The 15,930-nt window shown below is 50.7% G+C and overlaps 2 protein-coding genes across 7 annotated transcripts in view; both read right to left on the reverse strand.

The window, feature by feature from the left end:
* Positions 1-9,934, reverse strand: part of LOC121602776 (phospholipid-transporting ATPase ID) — a 36,601-nt gene extending 26,667 nt beyond the window's left edge. Inside the window, exon 1 of one of the 5 annotated variants that reach the window (XM_041931598.1) lies at positions 9,674-9,934. The gene's annotated coding sequence lies outside the window, so the exon portion shown is untranslated. Of the gene's footprint in view, positions 1-8,705 lie in introns of all 5 variants that reach the window. The other 4 variants (XM_041931585.1, XM_041931591.1, XM_041931610.1 and 1 more) reach the window with 4 other exon arrangements.
* LOC121602864 (mutS protein homolog 5-like) lies at positions 3,374-15,737 on the reverse strand. 2 transcript variants are annotated; one of them, XM_041931623.1, is made up of 5 exons: positions 15,709-15,737; positions 15,335-15,492; positions 13,027-15,263; positions 12,688-12,917; positions 3,374-3,892 (listed from the first exon to the last, which is right to left on the reverse strand). In XM_041931623.1, the coding sequence occupies exons 3-5, from the start codon at positions 15,237-15,239 to the stop codon at positions 3,861-3,863; spliced, it is 2,475 nt and encodes an 824-aa protein (XP_041787557.1). In that variant the 5' UTR covers positions 15,240-15,263; positions 15,335-15,492; positions 15,709-15,737; the 3' UTR covers positions 3,374-3,860. The 2 variants fall into 2 exon arrangements, with proteins under 2 accessions (XP_041787557.1, XP_041787564.1); XM_041931630.1 differs by lacking the exon at positions 3,374-3,892 and having other exon boundaries at positions 11,882-12,917; positions 13,027-15,492.
* Between the last annotated feature and the right edge of the window lie 193 nt (positions 15,738-15,930).

Below are 15,930 nucleotides of genomic sequence, written 5' to 3' on the forward strand. Positions count from 1 at the left end.
GTCGCTCCGTAGCCGATGAGAGCTTTTTTTTGGGGTCATTCATGATTGGCGTCATATTTTGTGTGTGTGTCTGTGTGTACACAGAACACACAAACGGATCACCATCACCATCACCTTGAGCGGAGTTAATCTTCCCCGTGACCTCCAGATTTTTTCCGCATAGTTTTTTTTTGTCTCCCCACCCCCCATGTGATGTAAGCTTGAAACATTACAATGTTCCTAATCCTCGCGCGTGTGCACGCTAATGGCAGGATGGAAAGGTACAACGAAACGGAACCAATTTCCGTCCCACATTTCGTCCCACCAAACGGAAGCGGTCAGGTTCGTCAGGCAAAGGAAGGGGGGAGAGCAAGAAACCGGACTTTGTATTTACATGTGTCACTGTTTGGGGTATCGTAAACCTTGAGGCGGAGAAGTTTGCCACATTGTCTGATGGAGCGATACTTCAAGAAGGTGGCTACAGCACCATCCCTCTCCCATGGACGGATGCCTCTGCTGTGGCGTAATTCATCATCGCGAACTGCATACTCGCACAATCTTCCCCCCCTTTCCGATCCCCTTTGTTTTGTATCGGCGGGAATAAACAAACCAAAACAGCAGCAAAGAAAAAAGGCCACGTCCCGTGGCTCGTTATTGATGATGAGTCATTAAATTTTTATGGACCACGTTTCACGTGTCAACCGGCAACCGACACACGTACGAGTGCACACACACACACACACAGCAAAGACTCATTCGATGATCGAGAGTGAACGTGTTGGTGTCACTGCTCATCCTTTTTTCACCGTCCAGTTAGCGTGGGAACGGCATGAATGTTTTAGCCCTGCAGATTAGGTGTAAATCATTAGCAAACCTGTCTGTCAGGGTGTGACGGAAACGGGGCCTCAGCTGGTAGAATGTTGGAGGGCATCTATGAATCATTCTTACCGGTCACCGGTGGTGGGCAAACTAGATTATGATGGTTCGTGATGGTACCGTTTTACAGACACAAATTGTAAAGAGAACTAGGACGAGAGAGAGTGAGAGAGAAAGAGTGACTATTTGCATGAGGTGCAGAAATATTGCAATAAAAACCGAGGAACATAAGCACGACGAACTGGACGACCGGTCAGCACACACGCGTGCCCAATTCCATTAGGTGCGATTAATTTCGTGCTCATGTTTTGTAGTTAATTTCTTAAAAAGGGTAACCATAATTCCACGCAACACACTCCACAAGAACTCCAAAAAAAAAACCCCCCCGAAACTCTAATAGGCTCATTACTACTGGGGGGTTTGGGATTTTTGCTTCAGAATACACACACGCACACACTCGCCCGGAAAAGCGGAACACTCACACGGCCACACTTTCTTCTGGACATCAATCATTGGCGATAAATTGTCGCAACAACCGCGTGTGTTTACCTATCGATCGGTGGCTGGCGGCGATGTACAGCACAGCAACAACAGGTTGGTTGCGTGTCGGGGACAACAAGGGGGGGAAGCCATACTGATGGTACACACACCATGCCTCCAAACGAACCGCGTTACCCAGACCTTGGCACTAGATTCCCGATGGCCCCGACAATACTCCATGACCGTACGTGTGTCCAACGGTGGCGGTAGAGCACTGCTGAGCACTTCGATGTGCAGTAGAGTTGGGTCGTATGACCCAGCGTATGACGACCCTTCGCGACGACCACACGAGGTTGCAGCACACCAAAAGCACACACAGACAGTACAGAGCACCGATTGAGAGATTGAAAATGGACGGCCGCGCTGGAAAAATGGAATCGATTTCTTATCCATTTCCTTTCACCGAGGAGAAGGAAAGAGTGAGCAGCGGTGAGCGAGCGCTACATCCAAATGACTCTTTTCCGAGTGTGTGACCTACTTTGCAAAGGACCCCCATCGATGGTTGGTAAAATTGGAACCATTGCAATTGCTTGCCCGGTAAAATCGATGGGCAGGAAATTATCAGAATCAGAAACGCCACGCGAACGGCTCTGCCGGCTCTGCTGCTGGCTGATGGGAACTGGAAAATGTGCTATCGGAATGTTTGATTAGCAGCTTTCCGGTGTCCCAGCAGTGTGTATGCAGGGGTGTGTCTAACCGGTGAAAGTGTTTCGAATTATTGGCACCCCGGGGGCCATTTTGAACCGATTGTAATTGCTTAGTAAAACACACACTTGTCGAAAGGTGGGCATACTGTTTGCATATCAGCAAGCAGTTCAGCTTATCTTTTGGTTGGGCATGCGGGTCTTTAATTTTTGGTGCAGACCACGGTGTCTAGGTGTGTCATAAAGGCGGTATACACTACACAAGGTATTCCCCCTTCTCAGATGAGCTGCCTTCCAACACCGTCAGCGATAAGACAATGTATGCGCTGTAAAGTAGGTTAACGGCAGGTAACGTCATGTCGCTAAAAGACATAAAAATAAGCGACAGAGATAGTGACACTTAACAGCAGACCTACAACAGCCCACATTACCTCCGGTGAGTTTTTACATTTGCAAACTTGTCGTCCAATGCCGACACAATGCAGGCAATCGCAATAGAGTAATGCGGTACGCGGGTACTCTCCATTTAGTTTGCCTCGAAGAGAAGAGGTTGCTTTCTGGCAGAGTGGTTCGGATTAGTGATGGGGAAAATGAAGATTTCGTCGGAATCGATTCCGGCTAGCTCCGAAATTTTCTGGAATCGGTTCCGGATAGTAGGTCCGGAATCAGTCTCCAGAATCGATTCCGGAACCAATTTTGGAATCGGCTTCGGAACCAACTCCGAAATCGGCTCCGGAATTGGTTCCGGAATCGGCTCCGAAATTGGTTCCGGAATCGGCTCCAGAATTAGTTCGGGAATCGGCTCCGGAATTGGAATTGGCTTCGGAATCAAAATCGGTTCCGACATCGGAATTGACTCCGAAATTAGAATTGGCTTCGAAACGGAGTCGGATTGAGCATCTTCATAGGAATGGGCGTTTGGGTCCAATGATCCTATGTGTTGATAGCGACAAAGAATAAAAATTTACTTGTAAATGATCTATTCACATGGAGATTCGCGGACTTATTTCGCTTTCCACACTTCTTATTTCAATTCAAACCATTCCATTTCTGGAGTCGTGTTCTGATTCCGGAGCCGATTCCGATCCTGGAATCGATTTCGGAGTCAACTCCGGAGCCGATTCCAATCCTGGAATCGATTCCGGAGTCAACTCCGGAATCGATTCCAGAATCGACTTTGGAATCGGCTCCGGATTCAACTCCGGAATCAGCTCCGAAACCAACTCCGGAATCGGCTCCGGAATCGGAATCGATTCCAGCATCGGAGTCGGCTCCGGAATTGATTCCGAACACGGAATCGGAATCGGGTAGGTCCGATTCCGAGCTCCCGCCACTAGTTCGGATCATTTTGGCATGTGAGCTACCGAAGTTAGTTCCTAAATAAATTTCGACTAATCCCTCAAGTTTGTACTATTCCAAAATATTTTTTTAACTACATTATTTGGGAACCCTGTTTTGCAAAGCTCCCAAAAGCAGGTGCGCCTGGATTGCTAGTGATCGCGTATAATCAGATCATAACTCAATGTGCCTGCACACCGGAGAAGGAAGAGTTGATTGTACTTAAAATCGGTTTACTATTACTATTACTACTACTACTACTACTGGCCACTACACTACTCGATGCTAATTACCAATGCGCAATGAAGATAATCCCGCGAAGAGAGCAGCGCACAGCCTTACCCTTACCCGTCAGTACCACGTGCACTCTGTGGCGCATTAATTCCAATTCCACGTGGGCTGTCGTGGGCGAGTACCAGCACCATTCCTGCCTGCTAATCTGCCATTCCCATTTCACCTACTAAATGCTGGTGCCTATCATAGCTAATTGAAATGTATCACCCAGCATATTTTGACTGCTTCCCCGTTCGATAGAGAGAGAGAGAGAATGAGTGGGAAAGCAACCGCTCAGGACACACGGTTAAGATGATGGGGTTGGGCTGCGACTTATGCGACAAAACACGCCACTCACCTCCGCGCACCTAAGCTCGCTTTGCTTGGGCATAAAATATTTAATGAAATTCAGGTTGTTTATTAAGAAGGTAAGAAGGGCACATCGTGCTGCAAGGTCCGCAAGGTCACTCACGTGAGATTAGCGCATGTAGAGTGGTAGTAAATTCGGTGAGTACCAGCAAAAAAAAAAAAAGAAGACATTACGTTGCCTTGGTATTGCCTTCGATTGATTGGGGTGGGCAGGCATAACACAGGCAGTGCCGTGTATGCGAAGCTTGTGTTGTGCCCGATGTGAAGAATTTTAAAAGCAATAAATCTTGACAAACCTCCGGAACCCGCAAATCAATGTACTGTTCTTTGCTACCTGTTATGGCCCAACCACAGGAAGACTGCAAAAGCCTGCTACTACTGTCAATCACTTCGGTCGGTTTCACCTTTCGCCCTTCTTTCCCCACTGCTTGAGAGGTCAGGGCAGTATGCTAAACGTAACTATTCGCTAATTGTGGGAAAGCAGAGGCATGCATGGCTCAGCCTGGCTTCCGTTCGTTCTGTTCTGTTCTGTTTTGCACCCCCTAACCCGTCACCCCCGTGCTCCGTGGACGATGTGCGCGATGGGCATAAAAAGTGAAACGACGAGGAAAATTTGCATCCGTTGAATAAAGCACAAAACGGGGCGCAGTACAAAAGTACAGCACCGACGAGGGAGGTATTTCCTTGGGCTTGGAAAGGACAATTTCCGTTCGCCAAAGAATGAACCAAGCTTGGCTGGTTGCAGGAGTTCGGTAGCCACAGTCACAACGGAACACTAAGGACCCTTGGAGTGGGACACGCGCTAGTGGTCAACGGTATGGCGGTAACCGCTTAGTCCGTTTTTTGATGACAATTGATTTTTGTGTGTGTGTGTCTGTGTTTGTTTCCTCTCCTGTGCCTTACTTCCAACGTGTGTACACCCTTCCGGTGTCGTTCAGGTGAAGGGATGTGTGTGTGTGTGTGTGTGTGTGTGTGTGTGTGTGTGTGTGTGTGTGTGTGTGTGTGTGTGTGTGTGTGTGTGTGTGTGTGGTGTGTGGTGTGTGTGGTGTGTGTGTGTGTGTGTGTGTGTGGTGTGTGTGTGTGTGTGTGTGTGTGTGTGTGTGTGTGTTTGCGCCAGGAATTCATGGCCAACATGGTGGTCCGAGAATCCGGAATGTTGACCACCGTCCATCCAGTGCAAGGAAGCGAAAGAGAAATCGATTTGCTAACCCCTCTTTCCGGCCGCAAATGCTCTCTCTCTCTCTTTCTCTCTCTCTGCTATATCTTAAAGAGGCCTCGGAATAGTGCTTGTAGCAGATGCCTATGCCTCCATGAGGTTCGCCAATTTATGAGCGAACGTGTTTGTTACGGTCCATCGGGGACAGCAATTGACCGGATTTGGGTTGATTCGGAATGGTGCGCGGGGGTAGTAGATGTTTTTTTTTACTTTCATATGTCCTACGACCCCCTAGCTTTACACGACATGATTGAACCACCCACTGTACCTTGCGCACGGGTTTGTGGCGCTTATACTTTAGCTACCTTAATTTTCCACCAAGATGGCTTCCGCCTTCCTTTTCGAAGCGATCATTCGCGCTCCGCAACGATGACTTATATCCGCCGAGCAACTCCGTTATCTCACAAATGGGGGTTGAAGATGGCACCAAAAAACAAAAAAAAACAAGAAAACATACCCACAATTCCAACTCAAGTGCGCATTACGTGGCCATTTGTGCTAAGAAAGCCGATGACATCACTGCTATTCCGACAAACATTCCTCGAAAGGGAAACAAACAGAGCAATTGTGTTTAATATGCACACACACACACAGGCACACCATCGCACACTAACAAAATACGTTAAATATTGGTGTGTGTTTAGTTGTTTGCTTCTTTCGTCGAACTTATTTTCTTATGTTCCTTTCTTATTGAGCGATCACCGAAAATGATCGTTTTCGTCGGAATCGGTTCTTCTTCGGCTAGCTGCGAAGTTATCTCGAATCGATTCCGGATAGTAGGTCCGGAATCTGTTTCCGGAATCGATTCCGAATAGTAGGTCTGGAATCTGTTTCCGGAATCGGCTCCGAAATTAGAATTGACCACGAAGTCGGAGTCAGTTTCGGCATCTTCATAAGAATAGGCATTTGGGTCCAATGATGCTACGCATTGATAGATGCAAAGAATCAAAATTCCGGACTGATTTCGGGTTTGATATTTATCATTTCAATTCAAGAACAGATTCTCATTTCTTTGCTAATTCCAATTCTGGAGTCAAAACTGATTCCGATACCGGGCCCTGTGCCTGGTCGATTCCGATTTCGGAACCTGCTCTGATTCCAGAGCCGACTCTCCGACTCCGGAAACAACTCCGAAATAGGCTCCGGAATCGGCTCCGAAATTGATATCGAACATGGACTCTGCAACAGTGGTTCAATGAGCCTACCTTCCAACTTTTCCTGTTAATGACCAAACGTTGTCCAGAGACTGGGCTCTTACCAACCACAGTTTCATAACAAGATCATGCCTGCTTATCAATTTGTTCTATCAACAGGAGAGTAAACTTGCTCGCTTCTAGAGCCATGATCGGGTGATCTTGCATCTAATCCTGCGATCACTGCTCGAAGCCGCTTGTAATGGAGGGGAGCAATTTGGTTTAGCGGGGGCCTGTCGCTCTCACATCTGTTGATCGACCGGTATTATGATCACGCGCGCACACCGTAATATCTCGGTCAAATAACCCTTTTCAAGCGGGCGAGGGAGGCTCATGTCGTAGCACCGCACGGTAGCTGTGGAGAAAAATTATAGGCAACAAACTAATTGTTGAAAGCGACAAGCGTTACTACACACCACCGTCCCCGTAAACCTGCTAATTGTCAAAAGGTACACACACCATCACTACTACCACCCCTTGAAGGTCGAAGAGATCATGTAGATCCGCTTTGCCGCCTAACAAACGCGTTCGTCGATCAAGTTCTTCGGGCTAGTACTACTAGGCTGCAACAAGGCAAGACGAATTCAAAAAAGATCGGAATATACCCAACCATAGTCCTTCGGCAGTATAAACGAGCTTTATTACGCACTTCCTTCGAAAGCACGTTTCTCGTTACATCGTTTCATTAGTGTGGGATTGAATGTTTTTTTTTCTTCTTTCAACTAACGTTCACCTCCAAGACGGCCGTTTGACCGTCAGTTTGGATTCGTCTCGGGTTTTGGGGAGTTTGGTACGATCAACTACGATCGAGCGACTTGCGCTGGGGCAATTCAAATGGTCGTTTATAGGGGACAGGCTCGCCTAGGACCGAAACATATTGGAAAGGCCACAGTTTGGTAGACCCGTGACAAAACCTAACCCAATCATCCCTCCTCACCCCCCCCCCCCCCGCCCCTTCCGTTTGTTGGTCTCCGTACGTTGTGTGTCTAATGGTAAATAATTATCTCACCAACACGTGCACCACATCGATTTCTATGGTTTCACTTTTCGGAGCAGCGGTGGGTCTGGTTTTGGGCGGGGGCCTATTTCTTCCTGCCCGGTGTCACCAACACCAACACACACACACACACACACCGTCGTCTTCATATTTCTTGTCCGCTTCCATCACGATCGCGTGGAGCAGAAGGGGAGCAGTTTACATAACATTCCACGAGTTTGGTGGCACACAAAGCTATCTGGAGTCGCCGTTGGAAAGCTGCAGCCGCGTGTCTCGTGCGGTTTGGTTACGGGGCTTGAGAGCTTGAGCTGTCGGTTGGAAGGGGAATGACTTTGCGGCCCGCGTTGCACATCGGACAAACGCCAGAGACAGTGTCGGTTGCACACGCACTCTCCGTTCGAGTGTTCTGCTCGCTCTCGCTCTCTCAGGCTTAGACCTCGGCCAGACGGTTAATGTACCTACCTACTGGTGCTGCCGTGAGCCGACTAACGATGACTTAACCTTGCCGCTGGATCGGGCTTCCACGGGCTCCAAGGTTTTTGATTCTGCTAAGAAAAGGCCACATTCTCGCGCGATGCGTGAGAGATGTGTAGAAGCGCCGTTTGGTTGGTGCTGAAATTCCAACGCCAAGCTTTTGATTACTATTCCAGCCCACCGCGCACAACAAGTTGTTGCCTATCGCCGCACTCCGCCCCCTCGTACATGGGGCAACCATGGACTAAAGCGCAAACTTTGCCAGATAAATCACATGCCTGCCCAATAAGCGTACGGTTAATGTACGGCGGTGGTGGCATACTTTCGTAGCATGTAGTAGCAGCAAACTCCCCCTCGAGGGAAAAATTCAATTAAAATCCGGTTTGCAGAAGCGGGGCAGGAAGTCGAGGGAGGTAAGACGTAAGACGATGTCCGCCGCCAACATGTTCTTAGAAGGTATGGCCCGGTCTTGCTACTCTGGTGAGCGGTAAGCGAGAAGGTTATAAACAAATGTGAACTGATACTGTTTACTTCCCTCCGAACCAGTGACTAGAAATAATATTGTGAACGCGCCTGTGTGTGCAGGTTTTTGCACACAGTGTGCCCATACAAGGAACAGTTTAGCAATTTGGCAAAGGGCCAGCGCGTGAAACGGTTAAAGATCAATCCAAAAAAGTAAGGTATCGTGTTTGGAGCAACCAACAAGACGCATAAAAAACATTCTAACACCTCTGCTACCGTTCGCCCTGGACAGTTTGCAAACGGGGTAAAGCATTGTCCCCATTTCGGCCTACCAACCTACTAACCTTTTGTTCCGGTTCCGTCCGGTTCATTCCCGCTCGTCGGCACCGTTAACGCACGGTCGACCGCACAGAACGCCATGAAGGGACGGTGATATTGCTTCGATTTATTTTCCACCCACCAGAGTGATACACACACACACACACGCACCGACCGTTCAATCCGCGGCTGGTAAGGTGAAATGGTGGATATGATTTTCCGTTTTCCCTGCACAAACGGCGCTGATGACAAACGACTTTACGGGGAAAGCATTTCACTCCAAATCACTTGACACACAAGCACACACACACACACAGACACACATGCTAATGGATCCGCTGTCACTGTGGTTGGATGGGGGCGGGGGCGAACGCGGCCTATCCGCTACGAAAAACCGTTGCAACCCGAACACGACCACAAACACCACCAGGCAGAACGGGAGACAGGTGCGGGTGCACAAGAAGCCCACGCACACACACACACACACACCCACGGAATAAAACACGGATTCACTGGCACGGTCACCCAAACAATCACCTTCCCCGCTCCAATGACAGTGCAATAATTGCAACACACAGTGATTTTTTTTCACCTTCTTTTCGTCGACCTTTCTCAGTGGACCACAAAATCACATCACAGAGAACGATTTTTTTGTTGTTTTCCTTGCACGAGCGCACTGGAATGCAGCTTAGCACAGCGTCATCGTAAACAAAAAGGCGCGCTGGAACGTGTTACCGGTTTAAGACCACTGGCGGGAGCTAGGACCACTCACGCTGGTCGGCCATCCGGTTGTGATTTTACGAAGCAAATAAGAAACAATAAACAGAGCACTAACCGTGCATTTGCTGCCACAGCGGAACGACGACGACGACAACGCCGAAGGACGACGGCACACACTCACAACAGTGTGGACTTACGGCATGAATGAACGAACCGACCAAAAATCACCGACCATCGGGCGGCCGCTAGCGTACATGCTACTACTACCGCTTACCACTGGAGAACCAGCACACACACACACAGGGGCGCGCAACGGAACACCGAAACAAAAACACCGGGAAAGCGGGAAAACGCTACAACCAGAGAAAGGAGGGAGGGTGGTTGTGCGCGCGCGTACCAATAGCGGGTATGGATGGTACACTACCGTGTCATATGGTACAACACACTCACTGCTGCTCCAACACAAGCGACCGCCAGAAAAAGGAACGGTGTCGCGCCCACGGTGTCTCGCGGCGAACTGGACGGGCGGCCAGACCATACGCGACCACGAACCGATTCCGACGGCCGGCCGCCTCTCAGCGTCGCGCGACGGCCGGCGCACACACTAGCGACACGCACACCGGTACAGGGGCGTGCGCGCGTGCTCTATGCTTTAGGGGTGTGTGACTAATACTACTGCACCAATACACTGCCAGCTACACGGGAACAAAAAACCGGAACACGATACCCTTAGGAATGCTGCGATCATCGTGAGGCGAAGGTTGGGAAAAACCGACCCCCCCAAAGCGAAGATCGTGTTCCACAACAACACGAGAGAGCGCAAAAACAGAAGGTTGCATATGTATGTTGGTGGAGAGAGAGAGAGGTATCATATCTCCAGCATAGAGAGCATATGTTGGGGTTGGCAGAGAAAACCTCTCTCCCTTCGCATTATTGTTTGGGGCGATGTTTTTGTTTTTGTTTTTTTGCTGTTTTTTTTTTGTTGCCCACAACAAACAGATGATCTTGGCGCGTTTGCTTACAGTTCCGCCAAACACCGATGACTCACACACAAACACTGGCTCTGGTGGCTGAGAGGGGGTAGGTTTTGCTCGAATGCTCTGGAACGTTTTGTGCGAAGGGGTGTTGGGGTACGGGGCACTGGCAACTCTTTACTTTGGCAGCGAAAGAGTCATATCTGTACGCCACTTTTAGCACCCTTTCCATAGCGGTGGCCTTACGCACCCACCACCCTCCCTTCTGCCGGCGATCGAGCGACGCAACCTGCCTTCTACCGCCATCAGTCGTTAGGCGCAAATGACGCATTACCACCATTTTGCACAGCCCGCTCCATTCGATTAGCGCGTTCAAATGCGGGGGAGGGTAAGTGAGCGACATTCGGTGTCCATCCGTTCGGGCTTAAGGCTTAAGTAAGCAGGTGCGCGTTTGTGGACTTTTCCCATTAGCTCGTACTTAGGTTTGTTTGAGTCGTTTGAGCATGTTTTTGTTGATGGGTGGTAATTTGTTTGGGAAATCATAACATATTTCACATTCCCAACTCCAAAGCACGAGGTGCTGGGAAGTAAACACCTTGGTGTGGGCGATGGGCGATGCGTGATCCCCCAAAAGCCACGAAAATTGAAATGATACGGTGTGGTGGATCTGTTCCCCGTCAAGGTGAGCGTACAAAGCGTGTGTCGCTAACGCTTTTTTAATTGCACGTTCCCCACCGCCGGATAATCTTTCGCACACGATCACGATTGCGCGTCATTATTATTATGGGTTTTTCTTTTGTTTTTCATTCGGTGCGCTGTTCCAAATCTTCCGCCAGAGTCTTTGAAAGCTGTCGGAAGCTGTGCAGTAGATCTACCCGTGCTGTTTGGTTCGTCAGCATCACCACGACCGTCACCGTTGCGCAGCAGCATTCTTCCTTAACCTGCCATGAAGAAGTCGAGAAAGAGAGACAGACTTAGAAATCAGCCAAAGTGCGTAGCATTGCTGTCGCTACTCTACATACCCGCCGCCGCCACCGCCGCCTGTGGTCAAAGCAACACAGCGATCTTGTTCTGGACGTTATGATCGCGCGTCCAAAAAGAGAACGTCAGAAGCATGATTGATGGTATTGAGCTCGGTTGGACCTTGGCCCGGGGGCCCAAATTCCGATTATTACGTTGTTTTTTTTTGTATTATCCATGACAAAATTAGCTTCCGCCGGATAGGGACGACATTGAAAGTGTAATGATGGACAGTCGCAGTGGTTTTGCTTATGGGTTGTCATTCACATTTCCCACACCGTTTATCAATAAGTGATCGCTTGGACAAAAGGGAGAAACAGGGCAAACTCTCTCCGTGTAATGCTATTGCTTCTTCTAAATAATGTTCATAATATTCACTACCTTTTAACCTGTCCTACATTTGGAAATTCATACAATACCAGCTGCACAATACATACGTACACTATGACTAACTAAGCGTAGAGTTTTTGTTAGTATGCTCCAGCGGGAGAAGACAAAAAAAAACACATCGTACCGGAACACCATTGCTAATGTATGACAAAATTCATATTTCAACACATTCACATCGAACATACAAAACGGACCACAACGCACCACCATGAGAATGTGACCTTGCCCGATACAAAAGCATTTGACGGGGCGGGGGAAGGAAGTGGGTGAAAAGTGGTATCAATCAAAGTACAATTTCTGGCCTATGGTTTCCACCCACTCTAGCACTATATGAAGCACTTGCATAAAAATGCTCCACCGCTCCCCTGACCGCCAGTGCATGCGCTGCACTTCATACTGAAAATTATTATTTCCACCCAGCCCCGCAACACGCAACCGTCGTACCCTCCTCCCCCGCACAACAACCGGAAAACGTGGAAAATCAATAAATCATTAATTATAAACAAACAGAATCAGTGCGCCATTTCGGTCGACAGCGCGCGTATTGATTGTGTGTGTGTGTGTGTGTGCGGGACGGCACACATCGTAGCCACGCGACATACGCTGGCCTCAAATCCAGCGCCGGATTCGGACACTTGCGGCGTTTCTTGTAACCGATTGCGTACAACCTTTTGCATCGATTGTTCAATTAGTTTCCCCACACCTGACAGTCCGATTGTCCGGGTAAAAGGTCAGCTTCGAACCTTTCACGGAATTGGGTGTTGGGACCCAAAAAAAAAAAAAAAGAAAAAAGAAATCTACACCTTCCCGGGGAAGCGTGCCTCATCACTGGTTCCTCGGTACGGGGAGAAGGTGTTTAAACATTTAAATGTTACGTTTTTCGATAGGATTTTCCATTAAGTACCATCACCGGTAACGTCATCGTTGGCGTGCCTGTTGTGCTGCTGCTGCACCGCACGTGACGGCGGTGGATGCGAAATTTCTAGACACTGTTCCGGTACGCGCGTGATTGGCGTGGATTCCATCAGCGCTTGAACGCTTTCCGTGGCCGGTGCCTGGCCACCCGCCGCCTGGTGGTATTTCATCACTGCAAAAGCGACCGCACGGAACGCCAGCTGGTACGTGGCCTTCAGCCTGCAGAGAAGGAAGGAAGCAACGGGAAAGAAACGTGTGCGTTAGGATTGAAGGCATACGGTTTAGATTGAATCCACCGCGCGCCCCGTTCGGCTGAATGAGTTCTTACCGTTCGGTTGGATCGGCCGGGTCGTCGGAGGTCACGTCCAGCGTGTCACTGGTTCTGGTGCTGCTACGCGATTGCCGGTCGGTCGGTGTACGGTGTACCCGCACCAGAAGGTGCCGGTGCACGGTGGGCAGAAAGCGCTCGATGCCGGTAAACTTTGTAGTAACGAACGTTATCGGTGCGCGGTGGCCCCGCTTGAGCAAGTGTTCGATCGATGCGATCAGTAGCGATTTCCCCTCGAGATAGTTGGTCCCCTTGCCAAACTCGTCGATCAGCACCAGCGAGCTGGCGGTGGCGTTCTGCAGCAAACTCGCCATCTGGTACAGCTCCGACATGAAGGACGATCGGCCGCTGAAGATCGATTCCGGGTGGTCGAGCCGCGTGTAGATGGAATCGAGCAGCGGGATTTTGGCGTACGCCGCCGGCACAAACGAGCCCACGTGGGCCAGATAGCAGATGATGGCCACCTCCTTCAGGTAGGTCGTCTTGCCCACCGAGGTGTCGGCGGCAATCACGTTCACCAGGTGGTGGTTCGTCTCGCCGACGCACGTGTCATTCGCCCGGTACGCTCGGCGATGCTCCAGCACCACATGCCGGCCGCCCTGTATCTGCAGCACCTTCGCACCGTCGCAAACGATTGGCCGCACGTAGCGATGCATCTTGGCGACGGTGGCAAACGATAGCAGTGCGTCCAGTTTGCCCGCCAGCTTGAACACGCCCATCACCTCCGGGAACTTGGTACCGACGAAGGTGGTTAGGCGCGTCTGCACCGCCAGCTCGTGCTCGATCATTGACGCTACCATTTGGCCGAACTCGTCGTTCAGCTGCTTGCACAGGCTTATCTGGAAGTAGGCGGTGTTGTCCGCCTGAAACACCAAATCGAACGATTCGTGCTGAAAGATCCCGGACCGTTGCAGCTGCTCGTCGACCTGCGTGCTGATCACGAACCCGAACGACGGCAGATACGTTACGCAGATGTTGGCCATATCGAGCTGCAGCGTTTCCAGCCCCAGTCGGGACGATTCCAGCACGACCTCGCGCAAACCGTCGTACTGTTCGCGCAGCCGGTCGACGGCCGGATCGAGCCCGGCCCGTATCGTGACCTTGTTCTCCTCGTCCCCCTTCTCCAGATCCAAACACTTGTCGATGGTGTACAGCACGTGCTTGAGTGCGTTGGTCGGGCTGCGCGTGTACTGGCCCAGCTCCTGCACAACCGTGCCGGCCACCTGCGCATCCCCGAGCGTCAGCGCGCAAAGCTTGCACAGGCTGTACAGATAGTAGAGATTTTTCTTCAGCATCTTCCAGTCCACGTTGCGGGCCGTGCCTTGCAGCAGCTTCCGATACAGCAGGCCAACGTTGGTCAGATGCTTCAGGCACTGGTCGAACTGGTTCGCGTACCGGACGTTCGCCAGCAGCCACTGGACGGTGTCGTGCCGGTGCTGCAGCTCCGCCCGATCCCGGATCGGTTGCGTCATCAGCCGGCTGAGCCACTCTTCCCCGTTCTTCGAGGAGCACTTGTTGAACAAGCTGTACACGGAGAGGCCGCGCGTATCCGTGCCGCACTTGAAGCCGGACGGGTGCCGGCTGGCGTCGAATATCTGCAGCGCCTCGTACGTCAGCCCGTCGATGACGAGCTGCGTGCTGGGCGTGACGAGATTGATCCTCGTGACGAGCTGCGCCGGCGACAGGGTGTCACCGACGGTGTCGAGCAGCAGCAGCAGATTGCCGACGCTGGTCACCAGCAGTTCCTGCTCGAACGGAACGATGCTTTTGAGAAACGTGCGGCACTCGCGTTCGCTCGATTCCGGCGGCATGCCGGCAAGCTTGTGGGCGAGCAGGCGACCCCTAGCCTGGGCCTGCGACTGGGCCGTATACTCCACAATCTTCACGTTCGATGGCTGGGAAGCGTTGCTTCCACCTTGGTCGACCGAATCGGACGGTGCGGGCTGATTCGCAACGGCTGCCGGGACGCCCAGCACCTCGCGGCAATCTTCCAGGAAGCAGGCAGGACCGGTAATGACGTAGTATAGGGGGCGGTAGCGCTGCACGAGGTCGCGCAGCAGCACGTACTGGGGACGGGGTTCGATCGCCTGCTGGACAGCGTACAGTTCGAGCTGATCGATGTCATAATACGATGCGGCCAGTGCACCAGCATTCCAGCACACGGACAGTATCTTTCCCGCCTGATTGACGGCGGAATCTTCTTGCGAGGCCATTGGCGCTCTGCTCTAGCTTTCAAACTACAAATAAAACGATTTGCCCGTATCTGTCTGTGTGTGTGTGCTTCTTTTGAGAGCCTAAACGATCGTACCCGCTTTCGATGACAGCCGGTTCTACACCTTCGCGTCAGGTCACGACGGATGGAGCCAAATTCTTCACTATCCACACCAACCGTTCCATGCAAACTTCAACACACACACGCGCGCACACCTTTCCACTCTCGTACACCAGCAGCCGGTGGCTACTAGACTAATTTTGAACTTGGGCAGAGGAAAGGGTTTGACATTTAACGAGTCGCCGGTTCGCACACGGTCGCTATTTTTAGCGCCACGGCAGTAGGCAATGGGATGCGTCAAAAGATCAAACCATGATCGCATATCCAAATTCGCATTCGTTTTTTTTGCTGCCCCAGCACTGGATTACGACGCTGAACAGTTGAGCAAATAAAAAGGAAATGCCACTTACCAACAGTTAGGCCATGCGGTTTGGCCAAACTACCACTACTGGTACCCTTCGCGGCGGCTTTGTTTGGATGCAAGTGTAGGTTTTCTTTTTTGTTTTTGTCGAACGCTCTCAGCACAACACGCACGCCGTAAGTTCACATTTTCACTGTTTGTTCTCGAAAAGCAAATGGATGCTTCCACGATACGTGAAATTCTCGACCACTGAAAAGTACGCGCCACGAAC

Source organism: Anopheles merus, chromosome 2R (genome assembly GCF_017562075.2).
Source record: "Anopheles merus strain MAF chromosome 2R, AmerM5.1, whole genome shotgun sequence".
In the NCBI taxonomy this organism is placed as follows: domain Eukaryota; kingdom Metazoa; phylum Arthropoda; class Insecta; order Diptera; family Culicidae; genus Anopheles; species Anopheles merus.

Bases quoted from the DNA above. Each gene is read 5' to 3' on its own strand.
- LOC121602864 (XM_041931623.1), bottom strand. From the start codon at position 15,239: ATGGCCTCGCAAGAAGATTCCGCCGTCAATCAGGCGGGAAAGATACTG. The intron at 12,918-13,026 runs GTAAGAACTCAT...CCTTCTCTGCAG, and splicing joins CCGGCCGATCCAACCGAACG to GCTGAAGGCCACGTACCAGC. The intron at 3,893-12,687 runs GTACTTAATGGA...ACGGGGAAGCAG, and splicing joins CGATGACGTTACCGGTGATG to TCAAAATATGCTGGGTGATA.